Raw genomic sequence first — 18,006 nt, 5'->3', positions numbered from 1 at the left:
GAAAACTTTCAGCATTCCCTCCACGCTGTTTATTATTAAAAAATTTGTAGCCATTCGCCTGGCTGTCCCAAGGAAACTTAGCTTCAGGGTTTATGGCCAAGTGGCGTGCACACGTGTCCATGAAGGTTGAATTGTGGGGCAGAAAAGTGAGAGAGGGGCGAAACTCGTGTGTGAAAGTGCAGCATCCATGACCAAAGTGTCAGAGTCCATGAAAGGCGATTAGGGTCAACTGGCTTTGGTTAGTTGGCCAGAAGGAGTGCAAGAGCCAAAACGGAAAATCCTTTACCACCACCTGTGGACGACGCTCAAATCTGGTGCTGGTAAGTTAGCCGAACTTAATTGGCAAGTTGACACGAATTAAGTTTTGCAAAAGAGCATGCCGACTTAGTTGAAGTCCAGCAGCCTTCTTTGAATAATCTGGTTTATTTTTTTTACATTTTCACATTGATGCAGTTGACTAACTATAGAGTAACACAAAAACAATTAGACTTACAACTAAAGTTAGCGGAATGGAAAGCGTTAGAGCTTGGGTTAGATTCTTGGCAGAGTTTGCTGTATGCATTAGATGGGTCGAAAAGCTGAGAGAATTACCAAAATCCCCGATTCTAGGCTAGGTGAACACAAGATTCGATCTAGAACTTATGGTCTAAACATATTCGTTGTCCGGTTGGCAGATCGCTGAGGTCGCTGGTTGGAGTTTCGTATGAGTTCAGTTGAAGATTGGGTTGAATCATTTCCATGTTCCGGAGTGTCTACCAGTTCTTAGAGCGACGTTCGGCACTGTTGGAACGCAACTCCTCGCTTTCTCGCCGATTATCTGCACGGTCATCCAGCCTGTCCAGCTGCCAGAGATCGTTGTTCAGCAGGCGGCGTCCATTGGACCAACTCAAGGCGGCTCCAGCTCGTGCAGCATTGCCATTCAGCCGGGTGGTTATCAATCCGTTGAGGTTTCCGGACTCCAAAAGCAGTGGCGAACTGATCAGCTGAGCCTGAACGGTGGCACTGGATGGCTGACTGAGGATCAGCGGTTGGGAGCTGCGATCGATAGTGATGCGGGCATTGGGCAACTGGCGCCAGGCCTCCAGATCGCGTTCCCTGGTCAGCAGAGTGGTAGTCCTCGACGAGCTGGTGGTGGTGCTGACGGGCAGGCGGGTGGCGAGCAAAGTGGGTGGATGGGAGACCACGGTGGCCTGAATGCTGGGCAGGCTTTGGGCCAGGAGTAGGGTCTGCTGGTCGAGCAATCGCTGGTTCTGACTCTGACGACGCTCCGCTTGCTGGCGGCGATCCTCGCGGTCACGCTGCTCCCGATCACGCTGTTCCCGATCCCGGAGTTCACGATCACGGAGTTCACGATCACGGAGTTCGCGCTCGCGCAGCTCCCGTTCCCGGAGTTCCTGTTCCCGCTGCTGGCGCTCGCGCTGTTCCCGCTCACGCTGCTCCCGCTCCCGCTGCTCACGATCACGCTCCTCGCGATCTCGTTGCTCCTGCAGGCGCTGCAGATCCCTCAATTGTTGTTCCTGCTGCAGACGCTGCTGCTCCTGCTGTTGCACCTGTTGTTGGAACTGTTCCATGAGCTGTTGGGCTTGGTTGCGTGCCTGGTTTTCCGATTCTCGACGATTCTGCGCCTCCAGCTGCAGTTGGCTAGCCTGTTGGGCCTCCACCAGAGATTGGGCTTCCGCAATGGCCTGGGCGGTGAGACGGGTCTGCAGTTCCTCGAGGCTGTTGAAACGGGACGAAGTGGAGGCGGAGAGCCTTTGCTGCTGCTGCTCATCCAGACGCTGCTTAGACACAATGGCATTGAAGCCACTCACATCATCGGCCGTGTACTCCACAATGCGACGGGTGCCATCGGGTTCGATCAGGGAGTACTGACCCTTGACCAGGTCGCCATCGCGCTTCTCCTCCTGCCGCTTGTCATCGCCAGTCAGCGAGTCCCTCACATCGTAGGCAAAACTGTACTGGGGACGAGTGTCGTAATCCTCGTTGGAATTGGGTGCCAAGGTGGTGGCATCATCGTCATCGTTGTTATCATCTCGGTTCAAAGCGCCACGCAGCTGCTGTTGCTGCTGCTGCTGAAGGTTGGAGGACTTGGCTAGCTGGTTAAGATCGATTGGACGCAGGTATGCCGAATTGGCCACATTGCAGGTGAGGAGACTCAGGCAGAGCAACAAGTATGTCTGGAATTGGAAAGGATTCACACAGGATTCGAATTAAATAGTTATCCGGTATAAATCACCCGTTGGCCTCATCAATTTGTCATTCCACAATGGCTTTCCCTTTTTATTTGTTAGTTGCGAGGGTAATAAATTAAAAACGACAACAGGCGATTCTTGTTACCGAACAAAAAGTTGTTGGGATTTGTTGGTTTGTCTGACTCTATTGGCTGTCAAGTTTACAAAAAGAATAAGCTCAGTTGTCTGGAACAATAGTATAAAATACACTGATAGCTGGTGGTAGATAAAATGAATCAACATTGAAATATCTAATAATCTTGAATGATTTAAAGTTTAGTATCATTTACTCTGTAACTTAATAACTTATTAAATGAATTGTGTATTTTAGAAAATATTTTAGGTAAATATTCATTTACTCAATTTTTTTGCCTATCTTTTCTCACAATGAACGAAAAATGATTGAGTTAAAAATGTTAGGAAAAATTATTATCCAAATATATGCAAAACATAATATATTATCCTATCGTTTTTATACTTGGTTTTATCCCCAACCAAGCTCGGTTGATTTCCATTTGGCTTATGCCACATCTCTGGGCTTTTAAATTGGCCTAAAACGCTGTGGCCCTTATCGTTTTGTATTTTTGATTATCCTGATTTATGGTCCCAACTTCCACTTTGCCGGATTTACATGGCGGCAGAACAGCAACGAATATTTATGGCCGGCAGCGGTTGACGGAAAACTTACCCGTTTCATGGCTGCTGACGTTAAGTATACGACTAGTTGGCTGCTGCTTATTTGTTTGGCTACTGCTGCTGTTTTCCGTTTGCTGCCGATGGCGAACTGATGCCACCACCAACGCCCACTGGCCATTTTATAACGACAGGGCATAAAAGGGCCATCGCCAGAACCAGACCACACCTGATATGCCGGGCACCAGCTTTCAAATTTGTTTAGTTAAGGTTACAAATGACCTTCCCGAGGCACTGATACACAGATACAGATGCAGATTAATTGGAGCTGCACTGCAGCATTCACTTTTAAGCCATGCCAGTACGAAATTGTCACCCACTGGGCCAAAACCAATGTGGGGCGCTGGAAGTGGGCGGCAAATCGGTTGACGCTTATGAAAACGGCCAGCAAACATTGCGTACGGAAATTGAAAATAGGCCTGTCTTTGTTGCGCTTCGGTCTCATGAATTCGAAATTTTGTAATCCCTACTCCATCCGAACGAGATCCGATTGCAAAATGCTTAAAAAGTAACCAGGCGTTGGTATAGGCGGCAAAAAAAAAGGGGGAAATTCGATAGCTGACCACAAGTAAGTAAAAGAGGTTCCGGGCTGGAACGGTCACCCTAATGGACTTCCCCTGTAACCAGGCACACTTTATCGATTATCTCGGATTCATCATTATCCGACAGGTTTTTCATCATCATGTGTAGTAACGAGAGCTGTGGCTCATTTGTTGTCTTTTGCGTAGATAGTTCGTAGGAAGTGAATATATCTGGTCAACGGATGTGGGTTTTTGGGAGGCTTCCTTGTTTCACGCAATGCAGGCGATTGATTTATGATTCGATGTAGGGAATTACACAGCTCTGTAAGTTTTCCAATTTGGATTTTATTAAGATTGGTAATTGCAAATTTCTATCGATTTACCCAAAAACTTCTTGCTACGCCCCATTTTTGAATCATTTTTCGATATTTCTTTATCTTTAAAATTAGTCTTGTAAATTTATATAGATTTAAATGTGCTTAATAATATCACCTAGAAACAGGAAAAGCAAGCCAATGACCACAAATTGTAAATGATTGTAACTTAAACAAAGAGTCAATGACTCAGTACTGATTATTCAATAGTTTGCTTTACAACAGCAATAAAAATTGACAAATAGTGTGTCAGCAGCTATCAGTTAAATCTATACCCAGCGATTAATGTGCTCGACCTTAAAGTAATCTTTTATGAGATACTCATATATGAGTTGGACACATTAATGGGCGGCACGATAAGTCGGCTTTGGGATGCGTACTAACTTTATCAGCTGCAAAAACAAAAGTGGGGCCAAAACATCAAGCCAGAACATCTGTGTCAGTGCGTTCGTAAACAAAAAGAAATCTTCAACGTGATCCAAACAAAGGGGCCCCAACAATAACAACAGGAGCCGTGGCAAAGGAAAACCCAAAGCAAAAAAGCACAGGCAACTGTCTGGAAAAAATTGTCATGCATGACTAAAATACAAGAGTAAGAGCACAAGTAGCACTGCACAGTGAAATGAAAGAAAGGAAATTAAATTGTCTAAAAAATATATACATATTACTTACAATTTATGTTTTTAATAAGTTAACCTAAAGGTTCTAGAAATTTTAATAACTTAATCACTTAATAATGAGTAGTGAGAGATTGTATATTTTTTCGCACTGCAGAAACAGCGAAAAAAGCTAAAGACCTGATCCGCTCTGTTATTCATGGCGTGGAGCATAGTTTTAGGCGCCGCCAGTTCGGTTGTCCAACATGTTGGACACTTTTTTCAAACAACCCAACAGCCCCAACACCCCAGTTTTCCCTACCCCTGCCCCCATCTCCAGCTCTGTTTGTCTTTGATGCGCGTTTTCCGCTTGTTTTTCTCGCTGGACGGGGGGAAAATTGAATGCCCAACAGCCGACAGTCGGCCACGTTGTAATTGAGTTGGCCGTGTGGAATGGGAAAATAGTTTTGCCAATTCCGACACGAATCGCAATGCAGTTGTACATGGAAAATCCCTATCCCTGCGCCGAGTATGTCGGGTCAATTTGCCAGGGGGTAATTAATCATTTTTCACTTTTTCATTCGATACAGAAAATGCGCTCAACAATTTCTCACCATTTGCAACTGCCAAAAGGCAATTAGAGTCGACACATTTGCTGTATTAGCGTTCATTAAAAATCACATGCAATTGCCACCGTAATTTCAATTAAGTTTCTTGTGTATCTGCTGGTTTGGTTTTGTTTGTTTCAATTAAATTATATTGCAATTAAATGCAAACGAAAATTATTTTATAAAGGAAATTGGAATTGAGAAGGGCATGAGAATATATTTTATTGTGAATTATCCATATATATATTTAAATTGCATAGATAGCTGGAACCTGAATGCTGTTTTGTAATATCTTCATTAAAAGTAAAGAACTGCATATATTAACTGAAAGTAATCGCATTCTGTTGACTTTGGTGGAATGTGCAACACCCAGAAGCAAAGCAAAATGCAACGAAAAGTGTGATTGCCTTAGTTGGGCATCCCCATTTCGAATTCCGCTGGGCTTGGCAATCAAATTGCGTTTTTCGGCCAGAGGAGGCAATTCAATCTGCGGTGGGAGGACTCGTGACCAGATCTCAGATCTACTTTTATGTACAAGAGGTGCATGGCTTTTTGGTCTGATGCCACCAATGCCACGACTCTGATTGAGTGGAAGCCTCAACGGGGACTTTTTAGACAGACAGCCGGGGTTCGGTTGAGTGTTTCAATTTATTTTTCATATTTTTGTTTAACCGCTTTTTGTTTTACTTTCCTATTTTAGGCAGGCGAAATTCCCCCGGTTCGCGCACAAAATGCCAAAAGTTAAAATAAACAGCAGAGCCAGGAGTGCGGCGAAAGGAGCCAGTCGCCATTCGCCATCAGCCAGGAGCAAGGACAACATGCAGGAAGGCAGGAAACACTTGAAAAAGTATGCCAACAATATTTCTGCCATCTCTCGCCGCTCGGTGTCTGTGTGCTTTTGTGCTATTGAAAAGGAAATGAATGGCAGGCAGAAAAAGTTAAATCACCTCCAGCAATTGGGCCTGCTGTGGCTCCCAACTCAATGGATGGGTCTAAATGGGTGACTCGAATGGTTGGGCTCCTAGATTGTGCGGACTGTATTTTGAGTGCTGCTCCCTGGGGTGGCGTATGCGCAATATTCGCGCATCGGCCTCTAAGCTGCGGCTTGAGCCCCCGCATTTGTCGCATTTTCTACTGTCCTCTGTGTGATTCTATTTTATTTCATTTCATTTCATTTTTTCGCATTCTTTCTCGATTCGGTTTTGTTTTTCGATTTTCTATTTGCCGTGGGAAATTGCTTTCAATAATGACGCAAAGTGTTGCTGGGGGGATATTTTAATGGTTGCTTGGGCGCTATGCGTTCGACAGATAGCGCCATCTGTTGGCGACAAATTTTACCGACACAACCCCTTATCACACCTCTCACACTGCACTGAGAGAAATGTGTTTGTTTCAGTTGATGCCTATGAAGTCATTATTATTTTCTTATTTATATTAATATAAAACTTTTTTATTACCAATAACTAGGAAAGCGATGCATTTATATATATAACAAAATAAATAATGCTTGTAAAACTTTAAGCTCAGTGTACCATTGACATCACTTCAGGCAATTTGTTCGCACACTCATCGTTGCGTTGGCATCAATAAATTGACGCGGTAGCGTTGCGTTCACTCCTTCTTGCCACGAGTCCTTGGACAAGTGTGCGCCAACGTTTGTCCGGCGCCGCTTTCCTGAACACTTATGCAGTCCGTTGTCCATCGCACTTTTCCGGCATGCAACGCCAAGGGCTTTTCCTCATTTGCATTTCGAGCAAAAGGCTCGCCGTCCACTGAAATATTTTTAAATATATTTTTCATTTCCACGGCGGCATGTTCACGTTGCAAGGGGTTTCCAGTTTCGCGATGCTATCACGATTCATCTTCACAGCATCCACGGCGATTCACTTAACCTTATTCTCGGATGCTTTATCTAAAAATATGTATATAAAATAAGTCAAGTACGATACAAAACTTTCCATTGCGTATTGACCAAAGAAATTGCGTCTGCAAATTTAACAGATCACGTATAAAACATATAAATCGTAAAGAATTTAAGATATATTATTAAAGTTGTACTTATTATTATATATACTTTAAGAAATTTTAAGGTTTAGTTTGAGTATTTTTCAAACCCATTCGCGATGAGTTCTAGAGTATGCCCAATAATTTGCCATCAAGAAACAGCGAAACTTAATGCAGTGGAAACATTTCAGAATTCAATTATTCCCGCTTGGTAAGAGTTTTAATTAAAAATCAGTCATATATTGTACGTGTGAGCTCCGGGTGCTTAAAAATTGAACATCGATTCGCCGAGGCTTTCAAGTTTGATTAAATTCATCGGATAAAAAAAGGCAAAGCAACCGAAAATGTGTTTGCATCACGTACCCACTTGTGGGTGCCCCAAAATGGCCCTAAATGAAAAATTCTGGGTCTCTCGTCAAAAGTTAATAAACAGAAAAAAAATATATATACGATACGACAAACCAAATGGGAGATATTTGCCATTTACCCAACCGAAAGGCTGTGAATTCAAAATGATAATAAAACAATTTCAAGGGCAATTTGCAGACTATGAAAAAATACAACTTACATGCACATCTTTTTTACTATTCATTGATTGGCGTACCATTTTTTATTTTAATTACAGCAAGACAAACCAGACTGATTCTATTGAGATTTATACAAAGATTACAGCAACAAAATATACAAACAGAAATCAGAATTGAAATTGTGTATACGTAAACAATTTATTTAACTTTAATGTGCCATTGTTGTTCGTTGGAAAAATCAGAATTTCCGTGTGGCAAACTGTTTATTTGCGTATCGCGACGGGGCCAATTAATGAAATTTCATTTTCCCGCGTTGATTGCCCCACTTTTGGCCAATTTCAGGGGGGCCAGAATCAATAACAATACGCTTGCCGGGTCGTGAAATCCATTTAATTAAACAGACTCTCTATATACCCTTTGCCCGCACCACAACTGCAAAAAGGGAATAGGCCATCTTCAGGGTGGCGAAAAAGGCATTCAAATTCAGCTCGATAAGACCTCCTGCCTTGATGATCCACCCCCGGTTTCCCAGTGTTAATTGTGTAAAGATGAGCAAATCGAATCGATGATCCCGCGATTGATCGTACCATCTGCTGGAGAAGATCGCATATGGCAGCCGTTCCAACTCCTCGGCTACTTCGCTGGCAAAATAGCAGCTGGGAAAGAGCTGCACGCAGACCACTCCAAAGAACACCAAGTAGTAGACCAGCGAGATTGTGTCGCCCACAAAGAAGAGCATGTAGGAGACAATGATGCACAGAGTGGCTCCACATCCGCCCAGCTGCACCAGTTGCACTTCGCTGATGGTCCGGCTCACCAGGTTGTGGAATCTGCACATTGAGTGCATCGTTTTTGGAACCAGTTAAAGTGAATAAACTTCTTGTCAAAAGTTAGTTAATCAAAGCTTACCGCACCAAGAGTTTATGCTGCTCAATGTAATCCAGCAAACGCTGATGATTCACCACCGTCTCGTCATCGAAGTATCCCAGTTGACCCATTCGTATGGACCACAAATGGACATGTCCGGCCAGAAGGCATAGGGTCAGTGGGGTATAGGTATCGTTGCCCAGCCCCTGGAAGCCTTCAACTAACATGCTGAATACCTGATAGCCCAAGGCTACTGCGCCGAGAAAGCGATTGCTCTCCAAGTCGAATGGGAAATAGGCTGGATAGAGAAGTTCCCAATTTCCGCTAATAACCTGAACGAAGACGCCGAACAGGAAAAGCGCATAGATCATGCCAAAGCTAATATAGAGACATCTTGTAAAGCGCCTAGCATGGCAATGTACGTGATCCCGATAGTAACGATGCTCCTGTTCGCTGGCAATAAATGTGTCTAATTGCTCGATCAGTGATTCGATTTCCACAATCTGCGGCAAGTGATACAAGTGGGCCACATGCTTCAGACTGCAGGCCACACAAGTCAGAGACATGGTCAGGTTCTTAAAGAACTCAGCGGTAGATGGAAGTAGCAGAAGATGCAGCAGCAGATGCAGTGGAAACCACAAGGTGACCAGGATGTGCAGCAACACCACGTACAGCTGGACAGGACGTGAGGAATCCTTGAAGAAAGTCGGTACCAGCAATCGCATGCAGATCCAGAATGGACGATAAAAACTAAGACTGTCGATAATGACCATTGTTCACCTAATGCACATTTCCCAGCAAGGCTGGAGCTTTTATGCAGATGTCATGAGAGGAAACACTGCGAGAAATTATACCACTATGAACAAGAAGATGCTCATATATTCATATATATATATATAGATTTATTGCATTTATATATATAATGGAGCCGTCTGCTTTTTACAATATTATTTAATTAAAAAAGTGTATGCAAATAAATCGATTGTGTACAAGAAACTTTAGTTATTGGACACAAATTTTCATAATTTTAAACCAACGTAAAAACTTATTTAAATGTTGAACATAATTTATTACTTGTTCGAGTGTAAATTCAGGTGCATAATCCGCGCTAAATGGCATTTAAACGCAGCCAATGCAATTTTCATGAGCCGCGCGTTAATGGCCGCCATTAGTGGTAATTAAAATTAAGCGAATATGCAAATTTATGGGCCAAATGCCTGGTTGGTTAGCCGCCCACTTATTAACGCAGCGACATGGCCAAAGTGAAGAAGGAGTAGGCCAATCGCACGGTGGCAAAGAAGGCGTTCATTCCGATGCCAATCATCCCACCGGCCTTGATCTGCACTTCCGCCAGGGTGAGTTGCATGAAGATCAGTAGGATGCGGCTGTAGCTCCGATTCATACTCATCCAGTTACTTGAGTAAATCGCATAGGTCAGCTGGTTCATCTCCACGGATATCAGGGTGCCGTAATAGCAGCACGGGAATAATTCCAACACCATCGATAGGAAGTACACTCCGTAGTAGGTTATAGCGAAATTATTATCCGCAAAGAAGAGAATGTTGACTAGTGTTATGGAAATATTAACACCACTTGAAATAAACTGGCCGAGCTGCGAAATATTCATGGTGCTGCGCAGTAATTCCACTATTCTGGAAATAAATAATAAAGATTCTAAATTACTAATATGATAATTGTTTGCAAGGAAGTATTTAATATCATATGTAAATTAAGGAAAATCGATTTCCGTGACACCCGACAAACAGAATGGTTTTCCTACAACACGTTCATTTAATGATAATAACTAAAAACCATTCTATATATGTACATTACTTCATTAGTTTTCGGTGATCCTCGATGCTTTCGATTAATTGCTTTCCGGTTAAGTATATTGTTTCCTCTGGACCTTGGCCAATTCTACTCAAGCGCATCGCCAAAAGTCTTACATGACCGGCAACCACGCAAAATGTCATCGGTGGATAGGAATCATTGGCCAAATTCTGAAGTATGGCCAAACTTACTCCGGCAATTTGGTATGTTACACTTAGCCAAAATATTAGTTCCGTGGCCTGCACATCGTATGGAAACCAGGCGGGATATAATAGCTTATGTCCACCGCCGAAAAGAACTGATGCAATAGCCGAGATATTCGACAGTCCATAGGCCACAATGAAACTTTTCCAAATGAAATTCGCCTCACGTCTCGTATTTTGATTGAAAAACTCGCATTCCTCTCGACTTAAAGCTCGCTGATCCAGCTCTTTAAATAATATTTCGATTTCTTTAATTTCAGATAGCTTGAAGCGAAAACAAATAAATTTAAAGCTGGCGAAAAAGCATGCTGCCGTAATTGGTAGACCCTTGCAGACATCCCCCAAAGATCTTTCCATAAACAGTCCCAGAATCAGGTGAATTGGATACCAAATGGTTACGAAAATTGTAATCACCAAATCCAACAAGCGATTCAGAAAGAAATTGCTTTCCAGGCCCAAAAGATGCCAATATAACCAATAGGTTCTGTAGATATCTTCACTTCGAATGACTCGCGGTTTTAAGTCCATGTTTGAAACAATTGAAAAGGTCCTGCGGCATTTCCTCTTTTATACTAGTCGTTCTAAATGGCTAAATTATAGTCCCACATCGTTACGCCCATCAATTTACTGCGAGTTTGATAACCCTATAATTTGCTATGACCAATTCACACCTTTTCTTTGGTAAGAACTGCGTGGGAAGTTAACAATTTGGGACCGACAGCGTAAATACAAATTTTTGCTTTGGTTAATCATATTTTATTAATCTAGGACCTGTGCAAAAGAGTTAAATTTCTTTTTAGATATCTGGGTGTTGTCTGTGAACAATAAATGCACATGTTATAAATTATAAATTTACTGATGTGTTAGTTGCTGTCTAGCAGGTGAGCTAATATTTTGGATTCATGTCACATGGGTTAGTGAAAATGAAGTAATTGTTTATCAAAAATGCTACTATCTTAAATAATAAATTATTGAGCTATACTTCTATTTTCCTATACTCGAAATGACAAGGCTAAAGTGTAAAAGGAATATGCCATCCGAACTGTGGCAAAAAATGCACTCATATCGATGCCAACAATACCACCTGCTTTTATATTCACTGGAACCAGTGTTAGTTGCATCAGAATTATCAAGGATCGATTGTATCTTTTATCCATTTTAAGCCAGTTGCTGGAGAAGATGGCATATGGTAGCTTATCAAACTCCATTGTCATCAGAATTCCATAGTAACAACTTGGAAATAGTTCTATTAACATTGCAGCAAAGAACACCGCATAATAAAGCATTGCAAAGTTGTTTTCCGCAAAGAACAGGATGTTGATGAGTGTTATGGAAATGTTGATTCCACTAGAAAGGAACTGGCCCAGTTGGCTAAGATGTAAAGTGCTGCGAAGTAGGCGTATTATCCTGGAAAAGTTACATTTGATTAATTATCAGTTCTCTGAGCTATCAAACATGCGGTTCTTAAATCTTTATTCTTACTTCATTAGTTTCCTGTGATCCTGGATACCTTCGATGAGTTTTCTGGTATTTTCCGAACTTGATAATTTTACATCGTGACCAATTCGACTTAAACGCATTATCAATAGTCTCACATGTCCAGAGACCACACAAAATGTAATCGGCGGATATGAATCGTTGGCCAGATTTTCCAGAATCAACAGACTAGAGCCAATCGCCTGATAGGAAAAACTAATCCAATAGATTGCGGCGGTTGCTTGAAAATCGTAGGGAAACCAACCCAGATACATTAAATTTCGACCAGTACTAAATAAACCAGCTACAGTTGCAGTGATTATGGCCGATATAGCAGCTACCAAGTAACTTTTCGAAAGCATTCGAGCCACACGACTTGGATTTTGATTAAAGTAGTTGCGTTCTTCTTCACTTTCAACTCGACTATCGAGATCCTGGAGCAATCCTTCGATGGTCTTTATTTCTTTAAGTTTCCAACGAAAACAGAAAAACTTATAGCTGCAGAAAAGGCATTCCGATGTGAAATGCAGACTCCTGAAGACTTGAATCTGGGGCTTTTTATACATTCCCAGTATAAGATGCACGGGAAATAAAATCGTAATGAAAGACGTGATTGTAAAATCCACTAGCCGTCGAAAAGGATAATCGCCCTCGACTCCCAGAAGTCGCCAGTAAAGCCAATAGGTTTTGTAAAGATTTTCACTTCGGACTTTCCTTCTTGAATCCATATTTGAAACAATTGGACAAGTTATGTACCGCCTTTCCTTTTATACTGGTCCCTTTTAATAATTAAATTTAAGTCGGGTAGACGTAATTGTTGTCCCCGCAATTATATTTAATTGATTCCAGCAATTATCACCTATTTGTGTAAAGCAAGTGTGAGCCGTGGCGTAATAACATTAATAAATACAAGTTCTTCACTTAGATATTTACGGATTAGGTAAATAATTGACCAGATGTTAATTTTTAAAAAATAATACCAAGCTTAATTTTACAAAATTTTCATTTTGCCTAAATATTACAATCCACAATAAAGTTAATAGTGTTTAATAGTAAAATCATTTTTTTCAGTAGGAAAAAAGTGACCAAAAATAATATTGCCTATAACCTTTTTAGTACTTTTAGTTGAAGAACCCCATTTTCTATCATTCTACACACAAATCCTGTGCGGTAACTAAGCGTACAAAATGGACATTAAAAATGTAGTTAAAAGTCGTGCAAATGTTGTCCCATGATCTCTTATGCAACTGCACTGACTTAGTTGCCATTATTTGGCATTAAAACTCTTATCGACAGCTGCTGGGAGTAATAAAAAGGGATAGATTCTTTCGTAGCTGTTAAAAAAGTTGTAACTTTTACCTTTCAAATGTTTTATAACCGCCATCGATAAGTTTTGAATACAAACAGTTCGCTTACATTGTTCATTGCTACTCTAAAACACAGTAAAAAGGGGAGTTTTTTGCAATTTAGTTTTTTCTGTTACCATTCCCCAATACTTTTTATGGTTTCATGTAGCTTTTGGGTAATGCTCTTTCGGCCAATGAAATATGTCAAGGCTAAAAACAAAAAAATTAAACTTTATGTTGAAGCATACATTGCATATACGTAATAACCAAATTAACAGCATTGGCCAAAAATAAGGTAGGTTGCATTTCTTTACTTTAACTAGCAAACGTTATTTTTATAAATTATTTAAAATTTGTTTAAAAAAAATTTTGTAGTATATTTTATAACATATAAAATGTAGCATACTTCAAAAAATAAAAAAAATATGCTCACTTTGACTGTGAAAGGTATAATTAAGAGGCAGCTGCAACTTTCTTATTTTGGCAAACTTTTTGTTTGTGGTCCATGACAAAGGAAAGTTGCCAAAGTTATTTGATTTGGAATTTTTTTTTGGAAAAGTTTCTCTCTTCTATATGATTTTTTGGCTCCAACTGCCCTGCGAGTGTGTGTTTATGTGGCACTAAATTAATGAAAATCACAACTGTGTGCAAAATGTAATTTAATCTTATTTTTCCCCACAGTTGGGCCCGAGGGCAACTGGCGCGTGGCATGCGATAAACTTCCCGGATAGTGTGAGTTGGTGGAAATATTCTTGTTTTATCAGGCGAAACTGACAGTTTTCAAATTTATCAAGTGGCCGAAGGTTTCGGAAAAGGAGGAAGACCCATCTGGTTGTTCAGTGTGTTCGATTTGTGATAGGCAAGGTCACACGGTCTTGAAGTTGTCGTTTTGTCTGTTCATTAATTTATTAGATTTTTCATTGCCCCACGTTAGCTACAAACCATCAAAGGATTCGTTTTATTAGTCTTCCAGAACTAATTCTGCAACTGGGATATAAACACGAGCGAAATTCGGGTAAACAATTAAATGTTCATCTAGACAACTTAAGGCAGAAAATCCATTTAAAAGTCGAAGGTCCATAAAAGACATCGCATTTATCGCTGGATAAGCAGGCAGTAATGTGGTTTAGCTGCATATCTATGCCATTAAATGTGAATCCGTTGCCCCTAAAACTGCAAAATATCAAAGCAATAAAATGCAGAAAATAGCCCGAATTTTGAGATCTCTTTGCTTGTAACCACCAAAAAAAAAAAAGAAGGAACGAAAGAAAAAGTCGGCATCGTCAGCAAACCAAAATATACCAAAAATGTTCACTTTGCAAAAATCGTAATATTCGTTTTATTCGTTCGCTTCGTTTCTCTATTCATAAAGTCAATATTTGCGGATGGTTATTTAGCAGATAAAGCACCTTGAAATCTGTTCATTCGTGCACTGGCTAATATCTAATTCTGCGAATTGAGTTTGCAGTTCTTTCCATTAAATGTGTATACTTTCGGTTTGCTAATTAGCATCTGAAAGATACCCACGCATTATATAATCTATAATGAATATCCCACAGCCTGATATAATATCGCCCATGACATTGACCACATTCAGAATTTGTTTACTCTAGACGAGAAGGCATTGTGTCAAGTATTTATTGCTTTATTGCTTTATCGCTATGTTATGTTTCGTTCAACTAATTTCAAACGATTTTTCACAGCAGAAAAATTTACCAGAACTGCGCCAAAAATGGTGTGTGTTTCTCTTGCTATATGGTTTTATATATATTCTGTGTTTTTTTTTCCACCACTAAGAGGTCATGGGGGTGAAGTGGTTTGGGTTTGGGTATTTTGAGGGCTCCAAAATCGAGTGTCGGCGGAACAGCTGCGTTTGCCGTTTGTTTACTTGCTCTACTCGGGGTCTCTGAATGGACTCCGGTCTGCTCTGTGTGCTTTTGTCAGGGGCGTGACCCCAAGGGGGCGTTCAATTATTTGTGCAGCCAACAATCAAGTCATGCAGAAGTGTGTACATTGGCCAAAGCAAGTAGACTGGGGACATTTTTAAAGATAGATTGTCATAAAGAGGATATTTTTAGAAATACTATGTTACACATAATTTGTAGCATTTGAAACAATAGATTTAAAGTTCGCTTAATTAAGACTTATTTAGTTTTGTGGTTTGGTATAGTTGTTCATGCTTACTAAATATTTTTTTTTTGATAATATATTTGTAAGACATTATTATTTTTTCTCGTATTTTTTTATCTAAAAAATCCCCTTTAGCTGCATCCATGTTTTCTAAATGCTTACTTCCTCAGTAATAGTGTCTGTGTATCTGCACTTGCGGTCACTGCTAATCGTCTAATTTTATCATGTGGTTTTCCCCATTTAAGTGCCGCCAAGTGTTGAACGATTTGTGTAGTTTTTCCTAACCAGCGCACCGATAGCCCGCCCCGTTCCCTGTGGCAGTGGTTTCCTTCGTTTTTTTCTCATGGCTATTTGTGGAATTTTCGGTATAGTTGTGCTGGGCTGGTATTCTTTGCTTATCATTAGACTAAGTGCTTGCACATTTGACCTTGCCACGCCGACTCATTAGCAGGTTAATGTGTGACAATGCCCAGTTGCACTTGAAAGACTTTTGTTGTCTGCCAAAGAGATGCATATTAATTGGACGCATACGTGGAATGGGGAAAACAAAAAAGTTGGATGGGAAGATAGACATGATACAGCGGTCACGCGCATTCCATATTTGTTATGTTCTCATATTGCGCATACGCCAGGGTGGTCTAGGCAGACAACACGCGAGGGCAATCAATCATGTGCCGAAATTACGCAGCCGGCTCCCAATCTGGCCAAGTTCAGCCTGGCTTAATCTGCTAACCGTGTTTCCGGTTACCATTTTGCATAGAACGCGCGTTTCGCTTGCCAAACAAAAGTTTTGCATAGTCAGCTTATGTTTGGCAATGGAACAACAATATTTGAGTCCAAGGATGGTTGCGCAAAGTTTGCCGACCCATGGAGCCACCAATTTAAGGATTTTAAATTAAACTTAAACTTCTTATTATGCGGTAAAGTTTCGTGTAGAGGAACAGTTACAGATTATTAAATGTTACACAAAGTGTAAATAAAATATTATACGCCAACTTAGACTTAGTGGGAAAATGTAGGAAATATTTATTTTACCATGAAATTGAGCTTAATTCGCATAAAATCTTGAATATTGCCATATTCCTCTGCAGACTGAATTATATTGATTGTTCCACTTGGATTATTTGATTATACCTTCTTCAACACGTCTCGTTCAGCTGTTGCCTGGGTAAGTGCATTTCGATTTCGCTCTGTCAAATTATGAGCTGCCTGGGTGGCATCTATTTCTGGCTCACTACGACTGCTTTAAGCGGCTTTTGGGAGCAGCTCCATTTCCTTTTAGCCAGCAGCGCAGTTATTACACGCCCACAAATGCTGACATTTCAATTGTTCGGCCGGGCTTAGAGCCATGCTGTCAGTGCCAAATATTGTTGGGGTCGAGTATTGCGTTTTGGCCATTAGTTGGCAGTCCAGTGTGGCAAGGAACTGGAGAGCATGGGAACCTCGAACTATAACCTTAATTCCTCAGCCTTTGCCTTCGATATCCGTGACGACGCTGGTCGTCATCGTAGCCGTAGCTGAGCCCATAAAATATGAACCAATTGACGTGAAATTGATTGTTCTCCTCCAAGCTGTGCTCCACTCTGTGTTCCCTCTCTTTGCTCACGCTCTTTTACCCTGTTGCCGTCTCCTTCTCTGGCTCCCTCAGTGTCTTGGGGTTTTCTGTTTGCGCTTTATTAACTACAACTGCCATAAAATGCAGGCGAAGCGAGCTTCTGCACTACCATTTCTCGTTCACACCTTCAATTCCCAGCGAGTGCACTGAAATAAAAAAATATCTACTTTTACTGTGGTCACTTAAAATAATAAATCAAAAAGTGTAAGAAATTAATGGCTTTTTAGAAAGAAAAAGTTAAACTCATTCTTGAAATTCGTTATATTAATTAAATGAGACAAGTATTTAGATAAAATAAGATATGTAATATTCAGTACGTAAACCAGAAATATGCTAGTATAGATTCTTGTGTTTATTTCTTAATATCCTATTTCAATAAATCAAGTATATTTTCTCTGTGTGTACTTTTATCCTACTCCTTCTGCCCTGCCTTCTGCACATCCTGCCCCACCGCTTATCGCTCATTTTACACGCTGCCAGCTTTGCGAGGCGTTGCCGCAAAATTCCTTACAGTTGGCATATTTTACGTGCCGGGCCAAGGGCTTAGAATACGCTGGAGAATGGGCCATGGCAAGGATTAGAAGTTGGCCGGATCCGGGATCCATGCCCGACCTTCTTGGCACTTCCAGTCAAATCGAAGTATTCGAATAGGATTTTCTGGCGTGCTCTTAATTAATGTGATGACTTGCGGTCAGACAAAAGGTCCAGAGCATCATCAATACATGACATTGGGCACTATAAGGCACTATACATCATGAAGTAGTAGTCTGATGGGATTGGCAATGAATGCAGGTGTAAGTTATGGAGAAAGTTCGGAATGCGGACAATTAGTGAGGGTTTCTGGAGTCTCCTTCATGCCAATTCATTATCCAGAGAATTGTTTAATGATAGTTTACAGTGGGTAAGAGGTAACACATTGAAGTTTTATAATAACAGTCAGGCAAATACTTTGATCTGAAACGATATATTAAATCGGTTTTGATAA

General features: G+C 40.9%; 4 protein-coding genes across 5 annotated transcripts; all 4 read right to left on the bottom strand.

Annotated features, from left to right (window-relative positions):
• Positions 1–31: 31 nt before the first annotated feature.
• Crys (Crystallin) lies at positions 32–3,034 on the bottom strand. Of its 2 annotated transcripts, none has more exons than NM_001298925.1 (2): positions 2,920–3,034; positions 32–2,177 (listed from the first exon to the last, which is right to left on the bottom strand). In NM_001298925.1, the coding sequence occupies exons 1-2, from the start codon at positions 2,926–2,928 to the stop codon at positions 753–755; spliced, it is 1,434 nt and encodes a 477-aa protein (NP_001285854.1). In that variant the 5' UTR covers positions 2,929–3,034; the 3' UTR covers positions 32–752. The 2 variants fall into 2 exon arrangements, with proteins under 2 accessions (NP_001285854.1, NP_476906.1); NM_057558.5 differs by having other exon boundaries at positions 407–2,177.
• Positions 3,035–7,960: 4,926 nt separating this feature from the next.
• Or33c (Odorant receptor 33c) lies at positions 7,961–9,194 on the bottom strand (the record flags this gene model as incomplete). The annotated part of the gene is made up of 2 exons (NM_078831.1): positions 7,961–8,384; positions 8,464–9,194. 2 exons carry the CDS (start codon positions 9,192–9,194, stop codon positions 7,961–7,963), a joined length of 1,155 nt encoding a protein of 384 aa, NP_523555.1.
• A 467-nt stretch (positions 9,195–9,661) lies between these two features.
• Positions 9,662–10,982, bottom strand: Or33b (Odorant receptor 33b; the record flags this gene model as incomplete). The annotated part of the gene is made up of 2 exons (NM_078830.1): positions 9,662–10,073; positions 10,255–10,982. 2 exons carry the CDS (start codon positions 10,980–10,982, stop codon positions 9,662–9,664), a joined length of 1,140 nt encoding a protein of 379 aa, NP_523554.1.
• Positions 10,983–11,446: 464 nt separating this feature from the next.
• On the bottom strand, positions 11,447–12,658 carry Or33a (Odorant receptor 33a; the record flags this gene model as incomplete). Its single annotated transcript, NM_078829.1, has 2 exons — positions 11,447–11,861; positions 11,937–12,658. 2 exons carry the CDS (start codon positions 12,656–12,658, stop codon positions 11,447–11,449), a joined length of 1,137 nt encoding a protein of 378 aa, NP_523553.1.
• Positions 12,659–18,006: the final 5,348 nt, after the last annotated feature.

Source organism: Drosophila melanogaster, chromosome 2L (assembly GCF_000001215.4).
Source record: "Drosophila melanogaster chromosome 2L".
NCBI lineage: Eukaryota > Metazoa > Arthropoda > Insecta > Diptera > Drosophilidae > Drosophila > Drosophila melanogaster.
Note: the sequence above shows the minus strand (reverse complement) of the source record. Positions and strands in the feature narration are given on the sequence as shown.